Genomic DNA, 15,107 nt, shown 5'->3' with positions numbered 1-15,107 from the left:
ACAGATATGACGTATTCTTTAGGGTTTAAAAAAGCTTAATGGAGCTTAAATGGAAACAAAAATAAATATGTGCAGTTGCAGACAAATCAGTCAACTCCTTTAAGCTTTTACTGTCTGGAAACACCATATAATATTCTCCAAATATATGGACAGAGTGTATGGAAACTTTAACTTTCACAGCCTTTTAGCCCCTCGGTGAGGGGGAGAGGAATGGATGGGGGTTGTCTGGCAGGAAGCAGCTGCTGGAGCACAAGGGGTGTTTAAGCCTCTTTTGTAACCCTTAAAGAAGTTCACCCTGAACCACATGACAGATCCGAGTCTGTCCTCCAGCCGAGTGAGACGAACCTTTGTGACTTTAAAACAATGACTGGGCGGCTGCCAGAATTCAGAGTCACACATCAAATGAAATGAGGTGCAGGTGCAACTGAAACCGTCAGCTATCCTTGATCCATTTCACAGGCTAAGATGGGGTACAACTTAAGGATGAGGGTCTACCTCATTGTCCCTGTGATCTCTCTCCACAGCAGTCAACTTCAGCTTTAGACTTGATACTTCGGTCATCAACTCCAGCTTCTGGGTCTCCAGCGCTGTCCGGTTCAACAGCTCCTGTGGAACCAGACACTTCGTAAAGCTGCAAGGAAGTATTCTATGGAGTGCTCAGTTTGGAAATAAGTTGAGAAAACTCTGCGTTGCTTCTCCATTCATCTAGATAGCACTTTCAAAGCTGAAAAACCCTACTGTCTTCTTTGTAGGGGTCTTACCTGTTGAAGCAGCTCCTCAGTAGCATTTAGTTTCTCACGATGATGCTCAAGACAAGTGTCTAGGTCCCGAATCTTTTCACCTTGCACCTCCACCTGGTCTGTTAGAACACTTACCTGGAAAATAGTGAGACATCTTTATAAATCACACTGTGAAAGCACTGAGAGAGGACATAGGTCTTTTAAATAGCAATGAGTTATATAATGAGCTTCTTAATTTGAGCAATGGGATCCTAAAACATTTCTGCAAAAGTTTTGGTTGTTTCACATGAAATAAGTGTTGAAGAGTTATGACACTATGTTAAATGGTCCACATCTACAAGAATTGGGCAACTTGAGTAGATTTTTTGTACATTATTTGTAGGAGTGAGGGTGATTCTGCTCAAAACTTAAGCTGTAAGGAAATCTTTTTAGACAGAAATGGTCAGGACTTTATTAAAGATTAGTCTTGAACCAAGAAATCCAGGAAAAAAAAAGACATTTTGCATCTATGCCTCATGGTTTAAAGTTATGAGGAAAAATATAAAATGCTTTACAACTGACCACATGGTGATGCTAAGGCTCAATAAGACAAATTTGGTTCTTTTTCTGTAAATTTCTACAAAATTAGTTAACGCTAACTAAGAGACAATGAAATACACAGGACGGTAAACATTCTCAATCTCCTTGGCAGAGATAATTACACTAGAGCAACCAGGCACAATGCTACTTAATTGCCCATTCAGGCGCAATTGTTTTGCAGCCTTACATCTGTGATGTAGAGTTTTGCTCACAAACCTGGAGAATAAGACACTCTTTGTCACTCTCCAGTCGTGACAGGCGTTCTTGGTAAACTGCTTCTGAGCCATGGCCATTAGTCTGGAATGAGAAACAATGTGTGTTGATTTGTGTTGTCTGAACAAACGGCTGCATCGGTGAAATAAGCCTTTACACCATTATTTCTTTTCAGAAGAAAGCTCATTAAAAAACAAGGGGGAACGGCCTTTAGCTGTCATGTTGAAATACTGGTCTAGCTGAGGAGTCCAAATGAAAATACACACCGGCCTTCAGCCGTATAGGTTTTTATTAATGGGTGCATACCTCCTAAGTGTATAACCATATAACCTCCCAGACTATGAACTCACATGGTTTTCCCTTGAGGAAAAGTAAAGATATGTGAGTTGAGTTTTTTTTTTCTTTTTTTTACAAAACATGTGAGCGTAAATAGTGCTCTCACATGCAAGTGATTTGAAAATTGAATCAAAAGCAAACTCTTCTCTCAAATATCACACATGGAGAGATGAGGCCATGTGGGAAGCAAAACAAAAGTCTCAGTCTGACTCAACGTGAGTTCGGAAGATGGAAACTATTTCCAGCAGGACTCCTATAGAAACTCCATCATTCACAAAGCACGTCATAACAGTACTTTTACAATAAACAGAGTCTCGGTATAGGCGATGGAGCAGGACCAAGAGATGCAAAGCAGATCAGAAGATAATTCATACCAGGCTACATTAAAAATGTGCAAAAGACAAAGATCTTATCATTTGGGCTTCAACAAAAATGTGCTAAAAAAGAAAGTTAGTTTTGATTTCTGCACAAAGATAAACTTTGGCTATAAGATTTATACTGGATGACTTTTTCTGGTCACCAGTTACAGTCCAATCAAAAGCAACTCTACAGAAGGGGGCTTAGACCTAGAAACTGATTTTAAAGAGTCAGAGTCTGGTTTTCCCCAACCACAGCGGCATATAAGAGGTAAACATTTAAGTCTGAGAAGCATTCAGTTTACACGCCGTCACATTTTATGATTTCGTTTACATATACAATCACTTCTAAACTGTCAAATATACACAAATATATAATCTTCTGTTTCAAAAACATACAGCAAAGACTAAACACGACAGGCTTGACATTTTACAAGAGGGCATTGTTACCATTCGTCCATGCAGCCACTCTGCCACCCCTTCTGCTGTCGAATCAGGAATCTGACATCGCAGGTTGTCCTTCTCCTCGTTGTCCATGAGCTCCAGCGCCGCCCGCAGGTCCTCCAGCAGGTGCAGCACCCGGAGGCCACCCAGGAAGGGTGAAGTGGGCGACTGGCAGTCAAACAGCCCGTTGGAGTAATCCATGGCCTTGGAGCCTGGGAAATTGGAGAGAAAAAGAGTTAGATGTGGGACGACACAAAGAAACACTATTTCATACAAATCATAAACAAAAGAGTGAAGTTGTGAAATTACAAGAGCTCATTAGGCTGGCAGGATGTGCAAAATTAAAATGTAAATTCTCACAAGAAAAACAGCAGACCATGACTAAAAAGAAGGATTTATGACTGAAGCTACAGCTGGTGTTCATTTATGGGGGTGGTGTGATCATAATGACTAACCAAAGCTGTAAATTTTAGTATTTGTGTGACTGAATGTTTACATCTTTTTTTTTTTTCTGAACTTGCTACCAAGCTCCATCATCTGGATGACATGAAACAAACAGACTTGGAGTCACTGCGTATACACTGGTGATGGTTCATAGTGTTCCTAGAACACACCAAATGTAGCTTTTAGTTCAGACTATACTGCCCACCTTATTAGAACAAGTAACGCAACATTTCACTTGTATGTACTGTATGTGTGATTAGAGATGCATCATGGTAATAGATCTAATCCAATGGTCTTGTCAACAATTTTGAAAAAAACTAATATTGTATGAAAACATCATGGGTAAGCCACCATGGGCATTGAAGCTGCTTGACAATCGCTGCTGTTTATCCACTTTATTTGATAGAGTATTGCAATTAAAGAACCAAATGTGGCCCCTACATCATTTCCCCAAAGAACATTCAGTTAAGTTTAAGTGACTGAATCTTTTGCTGACATTGTGACAATGTTAGTAGTAACTTTCTCCTACTCAAGCTAACATTTCTGCAAAACAATTCATAAAAAACTTTATTTTGGTGCTTATTAGTATTCTTTCCATCCCTGCGTAAGCACTAATACACACTCCTGTACAGATACTGCGTAAGCAAATGTTTACAAGGATTTTATAAAACATCACATGATAACGAATCAGCAAAGAACGACAATTACACCTCCTCCTGTTTCTGTGAACCACTCTACTTTTTTCTTGAATGCAAATGCAGCAACACGTATACTGAGCTTGAATGCATGATGCATTGTGTGCTGCAGCGTTCTCTACACCATCTGTCATCTGTCTTAAATGTCAGCCATAATGAAGATGTCCAATGGTATCACAGAGGGAGCTAAATAAATAAACATCCCAACAATCATGGCTTCCCCACAGTAGCGAGGGAGTGGGTCTTGATGAAGGCTGTGGCTTCTGCGGAAACGGGGGGGACTGGGGGATGTCATGTGATCAGCCGCCTGGCTCCCATTGGAAAGGTCAGCGCTATAATTACACACATCAGCGGAAAAGTGGGGACTCTGAAACTGAAGCCTGCTCTGCTCATCTGCAGCAGCACAAGTATATAGAGTGTGGCCAAAAGTTCCCAAGCAGGAGTTTGTATTCCAAACGCACAAAACTTGAATAATCATTAGTTTCCGTCACTGCGGGGACAATGGAAACTTTCATTTCTCATGGTGGAGGAATGCAATGGAGGCAGAAAAGGCCTGTGATCAACTTGCATTATTCCAAACTTTTATGTATATTCAGCAGGATTACATTAAACAGCAGGTAGGAGTAGAATGAGAAGGACACATTGTATTGCCGTCCACTGGACTTGATATTCCCAGCTTGCATTTCAATGGTTTCCAGATGTGGCTCGACCCCATAGTATGCTATGCCCACTTAAAAAAGTGCTTTGGCCAGGTTTTAAAGTCTAAGTGTACACTGTGGTTACCTGCTATGATCCCATCCATTTGCTCCAAGGCTGCTGCCAACATCTCGCTGGCGTCAGACATCATCTCTGCTCAATGAATCTGAAATAGAAAATAAAGTGTATTTTTAAAAAAAAAAGAAGAGAGAGACAAGAGGGAGAAGAGAAGATGGATCCATAAAGGACTCTGCCAGTTCTAGGAGGATAGAGAGTAACAGAGTTTTCTCAAAATCCACCAACTGTACAGACAGGGGGATCCCCAAAAATTTCAGCTTCCAGCCAAATGAGAGCAGTAGCCAGCTATGGGATGTCTGCAGCAGCAAGACAAGCATCTAGTGAATTTTTTGCAATTTTTACCAATCAGTAAACAGACAAGTAATATGAAGTCATGGTAGAGAGACAACATTTTAAAAAAAATACCATTTTTACTGAAGGCCCGATGACGACGTCAAACTCCAAAACATAGAAATTCTGAGCACTAAACAAACAGTTAAGTGTCACGGATACATTTTGCAAATCAAAGACCAGAATGGCTTGCAAAAGTAAACAAAGAAGAAGGCTATTTAAGCTGGCAGGTCATTTTCATACAGATTCAAACTATTCTCAAAAGTCAAGCTGTGGTCAGAAGACTAAACTTACTGGAGGAGACATTTGGATCAAGAGAGGAAAGCCACTTTCAACAGGCAGGCAAGGGGATTGAAATATTGGCCGAGTGTAAACAAGTGTAACCAGAATGTAAATCATGGCGCAGGGTCTGATAAAGATGTCTAATAAACTTTGTGGGTTTTCTCTGTTTAAAGAAGACTCCTGCACTTTTGTAATGATTTCTTTTTTTGTCATCATGAGTTAAGCCCGGGATTCAACAAAAGTCTAACAGATGACAAATTACTCGATTAACGGATTAGCTGATCAACAGAAAATTTATCGGCAACTATTTTGATAACAGGATAAGTCATATTTCAAGCAAAAATGTGATGTGTGTTTCTGATTTGTGATGATTTCCTCTCCTCTCCTTCTCTATCTTCTGTGAAAATAAACACAGTAGTTTTGGGGTTGTGACTGTTTATTGGACCAAACAAAAAAAAACCTGAATACGTCACCTCAAGCTTTAGGAAATCATGATGCCATTTTCAGATATTTTAAAGACTAAACAATCCGATTAATCAGGAAAATGATCTGCGGATTAATCAACAGTGAAAATAATTAGCTGGAGTCCTAATCCCTATTATTATTACTGTTCTGAGAATTGCTTTGCACCGACACAACTATCAGCTTCAAACGACAAAGCCTGCCTGCGTGTTATTACATTTCCATTTGAAAAAAAAAATAACTGTATTATCACTAATCGTGTTATGGTACAAACTCTCATTCTTCCTTCTCAAATGACTGCTGCATTAAATTAACCCTGCAGTCTGTGCCACAGAAACTGGCTGCCTGAGAGACAAAAAACAAAGTGATCTCCAGGACTTATTATCCAACAGGCCTCATTTCCGGCAACCATGCAGTCACGGGTGTTCATGGGCAGACTCCTATCTGGAATAATGACACTATTCTCCCAGGGGTCTCAGGCCTCGTAGCAATGGCATGCTTGGCATCTCAGACTTCCATAACAAAGTTGGACAGTATCCCCATGACCGCTGAATTCAAACACTTATCACATGTCTCTCCTTTTCTTACATTGACCACTTATCACTAAACAAGATCTGATTTGAAGGGATTGAGATGGTGCATGTGGGTAAAACTAAAGCCTAGAACTAACAACATAAAAACAGTGGCTCTACTTGTTCAGGAGTCCCATGGTTGGGGGGCAGGGACTGAAAAGCTTTACTTCATTTCCTCTCTCTCTGGGGTCACAGTGTCACACCCAGCAGGGTAAAAATGGGCATTAAGAGTGTAATTAAACCAGTGGCCTCAATATGAGCTGGGGGCTGGGGTCTGCTGTTAACACAAGGGGCCTTAAGTGCTCCGTTGACTAATTTCAGCTTCACACTCGCACAGAATCCTTCCCCTTTCTCAGAAAGAGGGAGGAAGTTTCTCCCAAAAACTTCATATACACACTGCTGTATATCTCCACTACTCCATAAACATATCAATAAGATTGATTATGAACAGAACTCTTGAAATGTATGTGCACACATGAACCACATTATGTCTCTTAAAAGCAACACAAAACAGAATTACTGGTTAATGGCTGAAGAATACCTCAAATTTGAAAATAAGATGCTTTCCTATTCGATTTTATAGTTCCCATGAGGATTGAGGGTGGAGGAGAGACCCGTCTTACTACTAATACGTTTTCCTCCGCAGGTATTTCCGTAGTATGATGGAAAACCATCACTCACTCTCACCAGGGTGGAAGCGGTATTTGGTCAGCTGCTTGTTTTCACCCCGTGGGAGAAACCTAAAGCTTATCCCTTTTCTAAAAAAAGACGCTTTTTTGTTGAGAATCCAAATATTTTCTCTCTCCCTATGAATGCTGGAAACAACAAATTGCATGAAGAGAGGAACACCAGCGTGTGCTATCTTATGCTCCACTCAGCTATGCTAACATTCTGAGATAAAACAAACCGCAGTGTTAGCAAATCTCTCTTGTTTAAGCTGCTTTCCTCCTCTCTCTGCTGTCTTGTGATAAAAGCCACAATAAATCTGGGGCCAGATGCATAAACTATGTGTGCACACAAAAACCATACACCATTTCCTGCACACAAACTGGTGTTTATCATCACAATGTGCAGTGAGAATGTGTGCATCTCACGCATTCTTCAGACCAGGCGTACACACGTTTTTTTTTTTTAAAGTGATCTGAGGGTGATGTGATGAGCTGGAGATGAAATATGAGGTGAGAGATTGACTCTTTTAGTAAAACATTGTTTGTTTTGGTTGACAACCAGCTGCACTGACTGTGGGATTTTTTGCCTTTACACAGAGATCTGTTGCTCAGAGATGCATTTACAAAGGTAATGCTGATTAATCATTTCTGTGTGATTCATTTTATCATACTTTTAAATCACATATGAGTCAACACTGTATTTTGCTATTAATATTCTTTTTATTTTATCCTTAGTTGTGTCACGCCTTGTAAAGTCGGTTTACATAAGAGCGCTACAAACTAATCATTGATTACATTTCTGAGATATCACTACGGACAATAGTTTACAGGTCCATGTGATGAATTAATGATATGGACGCTATAAAGAGCCAAACAGCTGTGCGTAATGACAGCTGTTCTGGCGCTGTTGGAGAACTTCGCTGGTACCACACAATCTGTGCGACTGCATGTCTTCTTTCTCATTTGTTTCATTGACAGGTGTACAGATTGGTGGAGCAGACAGCATGTTGATATGAAAACAGCTGGTTAATGGCGGGTCTTCATCCATTTATGGATAATTATGGGAGAGGACATGAGGCTTGTGCACCCAGTTCCACAATGATTGAGATTTATAAAACACAACCGTGTCTAAGCAAGGCTTTATAAGTCTTACGAAAAGAATGTGTACGCATATTTCTGGCTTTGTGCGTGCACAATTTTAATCACGAATCTACACAGAGTTTTATGCATCTGGCCCCTGGTGTTTAAAGTTTCATGAGAGATCACATCATTTGGTGGAAAACAGAGCATCTTAACTGCTCACATGCAATTCAGAATGTAGGGTCAATTAACTTCTGAGGAAGAATCAAACCAGGATTAGATGTGCACTTCAAAAAAAAAAAAAATCAATCTTGTGCTGGTCATGTGGCAGAAAATGGTATTAAAACTTGCCACGTAAACTAGTCTGTTCATCCTCCAAATGCATAAAACCAGACCCTTTAAAATGCCAGTTAGAGACATTTTCCACTTCCTTGTGCATCAGTGATGAGCAGGTCATCCATAAAGAATTTTCTGACCATAAACTCAAGGGAAAAGCCCACAGATGAGGGTCCATCTCTCCAGCCATGTGAGAAAGTGTCTGTAATGATGATTGATAACACCACAGCGTAGGAGTGAGCACTACACACATTCCTGAGCAGGTTAGTTCTCCCGAAAACCAAACACTAATGGCTGGTACTGACATCCCCACCGACCTCTGCAACCTGCTTCCCTCCACCCATCACACAAAATCCTGTGAGGACTTAATTCAGCTCAAAAATTGAAGTAAACAAACAAACAGCAACAATGCAATAACAAACTAAATCTGTAATGTGGTTAAATTGTACATACTTAAAGGGATAAGGCTGGTGGTATTTTTCTTATTGTCAACAAATCCCCTGAAAAGACCAAAACCATCAGAGAACCGATGCTGTTATGCTATAAAGCTCCACTATTGTCCACAAACTATTAAAAACACGTTAATGAGCCACGCTGTTGAGCTGGGTTCCTTTTCAATGCAATGAACATGGGCACTGCAGTTGATTGAATGCACTGAATGTGTATTGATCCGCAGCTGAAAGTAGTCCCCAACAAATGCATTATTGCCTTGTGTTTGAGTAACGTTTTTGAAAACCTACTGTGTCCAGCTGAAATTACTGAGCCTTTTTAAGGCTATATACTTGAGAGCTGTTTTTTCAAAGATTTACTTTAGTAGGAATGAAAGGGCTTGGGGCTGAGTGCCACAGAGAGTGTAGGCAAGTCAGAGGGTATTGAGAGATGGACTAACACATTGTTTTTGTTCTTTTCATGAAAGTTGTTAACACTGTGACCTTATCCTTTAAGTAATCCTTTGAAGGAGTTATACATTTCAAGTCTTTTCAAGATTTATATTGAGAGAATACCTCGCCTGCTTATTTCTGTCATGCTAATAACTTCTCATTGGCAACCCTCAGCTCACTGCCAAGTGCCAAATGCAAAATGTTCATATTACAAAGGCATGAATAAAAACCTGAGTTGAACAAAGGCCTTGTGACAGCTTCTTCAAATTGACCTCTTTTTCTACAATGACATTTTCATCATCTCAAGTTCTGAATGCACTTTGTTTGAGGCTTGATGCTCTGACAGGCAGGCTCCTTATACAAAACCACATTACAAACACAATGAATCGATGGCTCTGCTCTCGACAAAACGTTCAAATAAAAGTGTTAAAAGGCAGCAACATCGTCCATCTAAATGCATTTGACAGAAGTAATATTTCTAAGTCTATTTTATAGAAAGACACATCTATCAGAGAATCACACTTGACTTTTCTAAAGCTGTGAGGAGATTTTAACATAAACCAGATGGAGAGACAAAGATATGGAGGGGGAGGGACAATGCATCTGAAAAGAAAATAGGCTGGGATTACTTGACCCTACGCTGAGTGGTCGGTTTCTGAGACACACAAACAGACGCCTCCACCGGTGCCTCAAACACTCGTGGTCCAATAACTCAGTTCCAGCTGTGGTGCAGATGTGCATTTCAGAATACAACCGGCTCAGAGTACCAATAGCAGCAGCATTAGCTGTTGTAGTACAGTAATCCAAGTAGTAGGAGTCAAAAGTTTAGACCTGGTAACTGTTATTGTAACAACACTGCTAACTTCCTGAATAAAAAGGAAAATTATTTGTACCCTGGCCGTTTGTGGATCTGTCTGAAGCTTCTAATACTGTTAATTAAAACTATAGCAACTAAGTTACTTTCCATTTGTTTTGATTATTTTGCAATATCTGGTTTAACACATATCTTTCTAATAGAACTCCTTTAATTTTAGCAGGTGTCCCACAGGGATCAAGTTCGGGTCCCTTGCCATTTTTTTTTTATACATAAATAATATATACTGTCTTTTCCAACTTAGCATTTTAATATCTGTAATGCTGATGATACCATCTTGTAAGCTGTCAGAGTCATCAACAAACCAGGCTCTATCCAGGTCACAGTCTACCTTCTGTCTTTAAATAAATTAAAAATCTGTATTTTAAAATAGCCTGAACAATGCTGTTGCTTTTTGTCCATGCCTTCAGAGGTTATCTAACTTTTATGACTACTGCATTATAATACACTTTTATATATTAATTATAAATTGTTGTTTTATTTTATAGAAGATTGTCCAACAAAAATCATAATGTACAACTTAATTATGAACTAAAAATGAAATTTAATTTGTTATTCCTGTACAGAGCTTGTTTCTCTGGATGCTTGTGTTGTTATCACTACTCTTAAACCACTGGCATCCAGCAACATTTGATTACATTTGATTCTTCAGTCAAGACAGCTACTGGTCTTACCATTGAGAGAAACACGATATTCAGATCTCATTACTGCATCAAGAAGTCAGCAGCACATTTGTGTTTTAATTTAGAAAGCTTCACTATCTAATTTGCAAAAGATATAAACCATCCTTTACAGGATTGAATTTACAGCTAAAAACCATGACATCTGATTGCATCTTAAGTTAGTTTAAAAAGTTCCTCAAATCTTAATAAACTAAACTGTCAGTAGTACCAGGTGCAGTTGTTCTGGGTGTCACTGTAGTAGTAGTGGCGTCAGTAGGAGAAGATGGAAATAGGAAATATTTGCAGTGGTGATACTGTAGCTCCATCAGGGCTGCAAATACCAATTTTTATAATCGCTTAATGTATCAATTGTTTTCCAAGAGCCCATGGACAAATCTCATGACTTTGTTTTCTCTAACCAACAGTCTAAATCTTTGATACATTTATTTGATTATGAGACAAATGAAAGCAACAAATCCTCACATAGAAGAAGCTGGACCCAGAAAATGTTTAAAACTTTTGCGTGAAAAACTACTCAAACAGTTACCCAGTTATCAAAAGCAGCAGCTGATAGATTAACTTTATAAATGCCTCAGCTTTAATCTCAATTAGTTGCAGTACTAGGGCTGTGACGATAACGTCATTACTGTGATCATGTGATGCCTACCACGGGGATGAGCTCATTACCGTCATCACCACAATTTAAAAAAAAAAAAAAAGCCAAACACAACTGGATGGAGATACATCGGAGAATCTGTGTTGCCTCGGCTTGCTCCGGGCACCAGGCTGCAAGACCGCGGTTTGGCGGTGGGATACGTTGCTTTTTCACCGCGGTAAGAAAAAAATCCATTCAGTCACAGCCCTAAGCAGTACAGCAGTAATAGCTCCAGCAGTGCATGCACACATTAACGTGGATGTAAAGCGTGACATAAACTTGTGGAGGTTAGTCCGACGTGAAATCCAACCTCCAGTCAAACACCCTGTCTTTGTTTACACTCCCCCCTGAGAGATGGACCAGTGGACTTTTAGTCTGGGCTGCTTGTGAGGTTAGCCTGTTTGACAGAAACGACAGCCCAGACTTTAAACTAGTGCTTTATTTCTCACTGCAGCAGCAGCAGCAGCGGTGGTGGCCACATTGAGAGACACTGCACAAACAACTCTTTGTCTTTCAGAGACTCACATGGTAGCAGGGCGACACTGATCCCAAGTTATTACAGTTTTTCCACGTGGCCTCAACTACATCACAGTCAGAAATCACATTGGAGGGGGGAGGGAGAGGATGGTTGAAAGGAGCTGGAGGAACTGAGTAAGAGATCACAGCAAGCCAAGAAAAACTGCCTTTCATTGCTTTTGTTATCAAAGTCTCAGCACAAAAGCAGACCTTTCTAAGTGTGAAGTCTTAGTCCTGTTTAGCGTGTAATCGTTGAGTTGCTGCTGTAAACCTCAGACGATAAGTAAAATACTGCTAAATGAAATGAGTTCTACATGAATGAAACCATAAACAGGATTGAAACAGAGGCATCCCCACACTCAGGAAGACCTCTGCTTGGTCCTGTCAGGAAGCGTTTCCTGGCACATTCAGGAGAAATGTGTTCCTTCCCAGTAACAAACTGACATTTCCCAGCAATCCCAGAACTGACCAACAAAAGAACCACTAAAACTAAAAACTAAAATTCCTAAAGCTATTGTACCAGTTTCATCACATCATAGAGCATAGTGGAGTATCAACTTTTCTCAATTTAGAGAGGATCTTACACGGCTCATATGAAAAAGTTGAGCCTTTAATTATATGTGTATGTAGCAAATGTTTCAAATAAAGATTTTAATTTAATTTCAAACATCATATAAACATCACAATACATCATCATTTAAAAAGTGACACCTCCCCTGTTTCAAAATACACCACCACAAGAGCACCATACCAAGAATGCCAGGAATGCGAATGCCTAGAAAAAGTTTTCCAAGATAGGAAGGCGCCTGTCAATTTTCTGGACAAGTGGCGTCAAGATAAATAAAACCTAAAACTTTGAAATCTCTTGGGGTTTCGTCTACTCATGTCTATCTTACTGCAGGCTAAGTTTTCTGCTAATACAAACCAGGTCTGATTAATGGACTTTGTCTTCTCGTTACCTGAAAAACAAACAAATGAGAATGCCTGCTGCCAGGGGAAACAAGATGATTGCTGCCTGGAGATTAGATTTATTTGTTTTAGTCATTTAAATAATCACTTGGGGATGCAGTATATGAATACGTGTTTTATTATGTTTGTTCTCCAACTGTAACATCAGATATGGCTGCACAAGAAGCAAGTGTGCAACAGCATGGACTAAAGCTACTGACCGTTGGCCGAGTGAGAGTGGTGGGATAAAAATATGGTTACTGTCAGCGAGGGAAATAAAATCCTTTGTTATGCTTTCAGTTCTCAGCCCGGGAGCCAAGACATCAGCAGACGTACGTAGAGTGAGGAGCTGCCAGCAGGTCATGCAGTGCCTCGGGAGGGAGGTTTTTCCTGAACAACTGTATACTACAGAGGTTCATACAAACAAAGGCTGCAGAAGTCTGAGACTGATAATGAAAGAAGCTGACGCAGGACCAGAAGCAACTTTAAAGTGCTGGCTTTGTGTTGGCTGCTACTGCCTTTTTATGTTTCTGGGAGCCAGACTGAGCCTGACTAGAAGAGAGATCACACATTCATGGACATGTGGTGCATAATGCGTCAGCTCTGGTTAAACTGAAAGGGTGTTTACAAACAAAAATAGATGTAATTGTTCAATATATGCTGAAAAATATAAAAAGAAAAGAATAATAAGAAAGAAAATTCTCTCTCTTGACAAATGTTGTCTTTTGGCACCTCTTTTTAGATGGTATATATGTGGTTTAGAGGTTTTTCTGTGTGTATTTTAGTGAAAATGAAATTTAAGCTCTATGAAGCAGTTAGTGTTTGTTGAGAAGCATACTAATTAGCTATGCCATAAACTTTAAAATAATAATAAAATAGCAAAGTAACTAGCTAGCTATGAGGATGTTTACTGATACCAAAGCAAGAAATGAGAATAACATTAAATACACAAAACAATAAACAACAATAACTTCAACCTGAACTCAGATAACACCGCAGATACTGTAAATATTTTTAGAAACTACCCACAGAGATAAGTGACATAATTGATACTCAGAACATTTTAACAAGAGATAAGAGGCTAAGCACTCAGTTTGAACGTTAGATAACACAAACACATTATATTTAGCTTCGTAAAGTCTCATTATACGGAGTGTAAAAAGAAAATTGTCAACATTTTGAAGCGAGCAGTCTTAGGAAGTTTGGATAAGCGTTAACAGTAAAAACAATAAAAAAGTTAAGTGAAAACTTCGGTAAACTTACAGTTTTCGACCAAAAATGTGGAAAAAAGGGATCCAGCTGTCTCCAGAAGCCTTACTCCAAACACTTTCTGCACTTTTCAGCGGAGCTTCATTGTCAGCGTTCAGCTTCCCATTGAATTTCTCTGAGAACTGAAGTTTTCATGCCAACTACAGACGAATGCTGCGTTCACGTGCTCCTCAGACTTTTGAGCGGTAATGTGGAAGCAACATGGACGCTACAAAGATGAGATCAGTATATTCCCTAAAACCACTAAAATATTGCTTTACCTGACTTGTTATCAAGCTTTATCCTAATAAATATCCTTTCTAGCTAATCAATGCCACTCTACGTGGACAGCAACTAACCGTTCCAACCTAATATCACAATACAAATTACATGTAAGCAAAAAATTGATATGCCATACATGAATTAGTAAAAAGTTTCTTGCCATCAACCAGACATTTACTTTTGTACCTGTGTGTATGACGTCAACTTTCGGCAAGTCGTGTACCACATTTTTTGCCGACTTTCCGAGTTCTTGTTCCGATTTGAAGGGGAGCCTCACGTGAAAATTTCACAGTGGGGAACTCATTTTTCCGATTATTCCGAATAGTACATGAATGTCACAAAATACGCGGTCGGCGTCAAGCTGAAAACACTGAGCGAGGACAAAGCCGGAAGATATGATGTGATATTAGAGGAAATGAATCATTATGAATCATTATTCTCATTTTCATTGAAAAACATATTAAAATGATTATGGTGTGATTTTTGCGGGGATCTATACCAAACAAAGATGTTTTTTTTAAAGTCTGTAGAATATGATGTGCAGGCCAGCACGACAATATTTCACCTTTGACAAATATTGCACCTACTGAGAATTGAAAATTGCAGTAGGCCATATTGAGATTTCGATACAAGTCTGATCAGTTGTTCAGCCCTCATTTTAACTGGTTATACAATCCGAACAGCACTTAACATTTCCTTAAACTGATACAAATTAGATCAAGGACCCCCA

The 15,107-nt window shown here is 39.5% G+C and overlaps 1 protein-coding gene across 2 annotated transcripts in view; it reads right to left on the bottom strand.

Annotated features, from left to right (window-relative positions):
* Positions 1-14,647, bottom strand: part of ppfibp1a (PPFIA binding protein 1a) — a 30,931-nt gene extending 16,284 nt beyond the window's left edge. The window contains exons 1-6 of one of the 2 annotated variants that reach the window (XM_044343563.1): positions 14,564-14,647; positions 4,591-4,669; positions 2,675-2,880; positions 1,536-1,616; positions 762-875; positions 496-606 (exon numbers count right to left, since the gene is read on the bottom strand). In XM_044343563.1, coding sequence (XP_044199498.1) covers positions 496-606; positions 762-875; positions 1,536-1,616; positions 2,675-2,880; positions 4,591-4,654 — 576 coding nt within the window. In that variant the 5' untranslated portion in view covers positions 4,655-4,669; positions 14,564-14,647. Of the gene's footprint in view, positions 1-495; positions 607-761; positions 876-1,535; positions 1,617-2,674; positions 2,881-4,590; positions 4,670-14,110; positions 14,275-14,563 lie in introns of those variants that run through there. The other variant, XM_044343562.1, reaches the window with a different exon arrangement.
* Positions 14,648-15,107: the final 460 nt, after the last annotated feature.

Source organism: Thunnus albacares, chromosome 23 (genome assembly GCF_914725855.1).
Source record: "Thunnus albacares chromosome 23, fThuAlb1.1, whole genome shotgun sequence".
Lineage (NCBI taxonomy): Eukaryota > Metazoa > Chordata > Actinopteri > Scombriformes > Scombridae > Thunnus > Thunnus albacares.
Note: the sequence above shows the minus strand (reverse complement) of the source record. Positions and strands in the feature narration are given on the sequence as shown.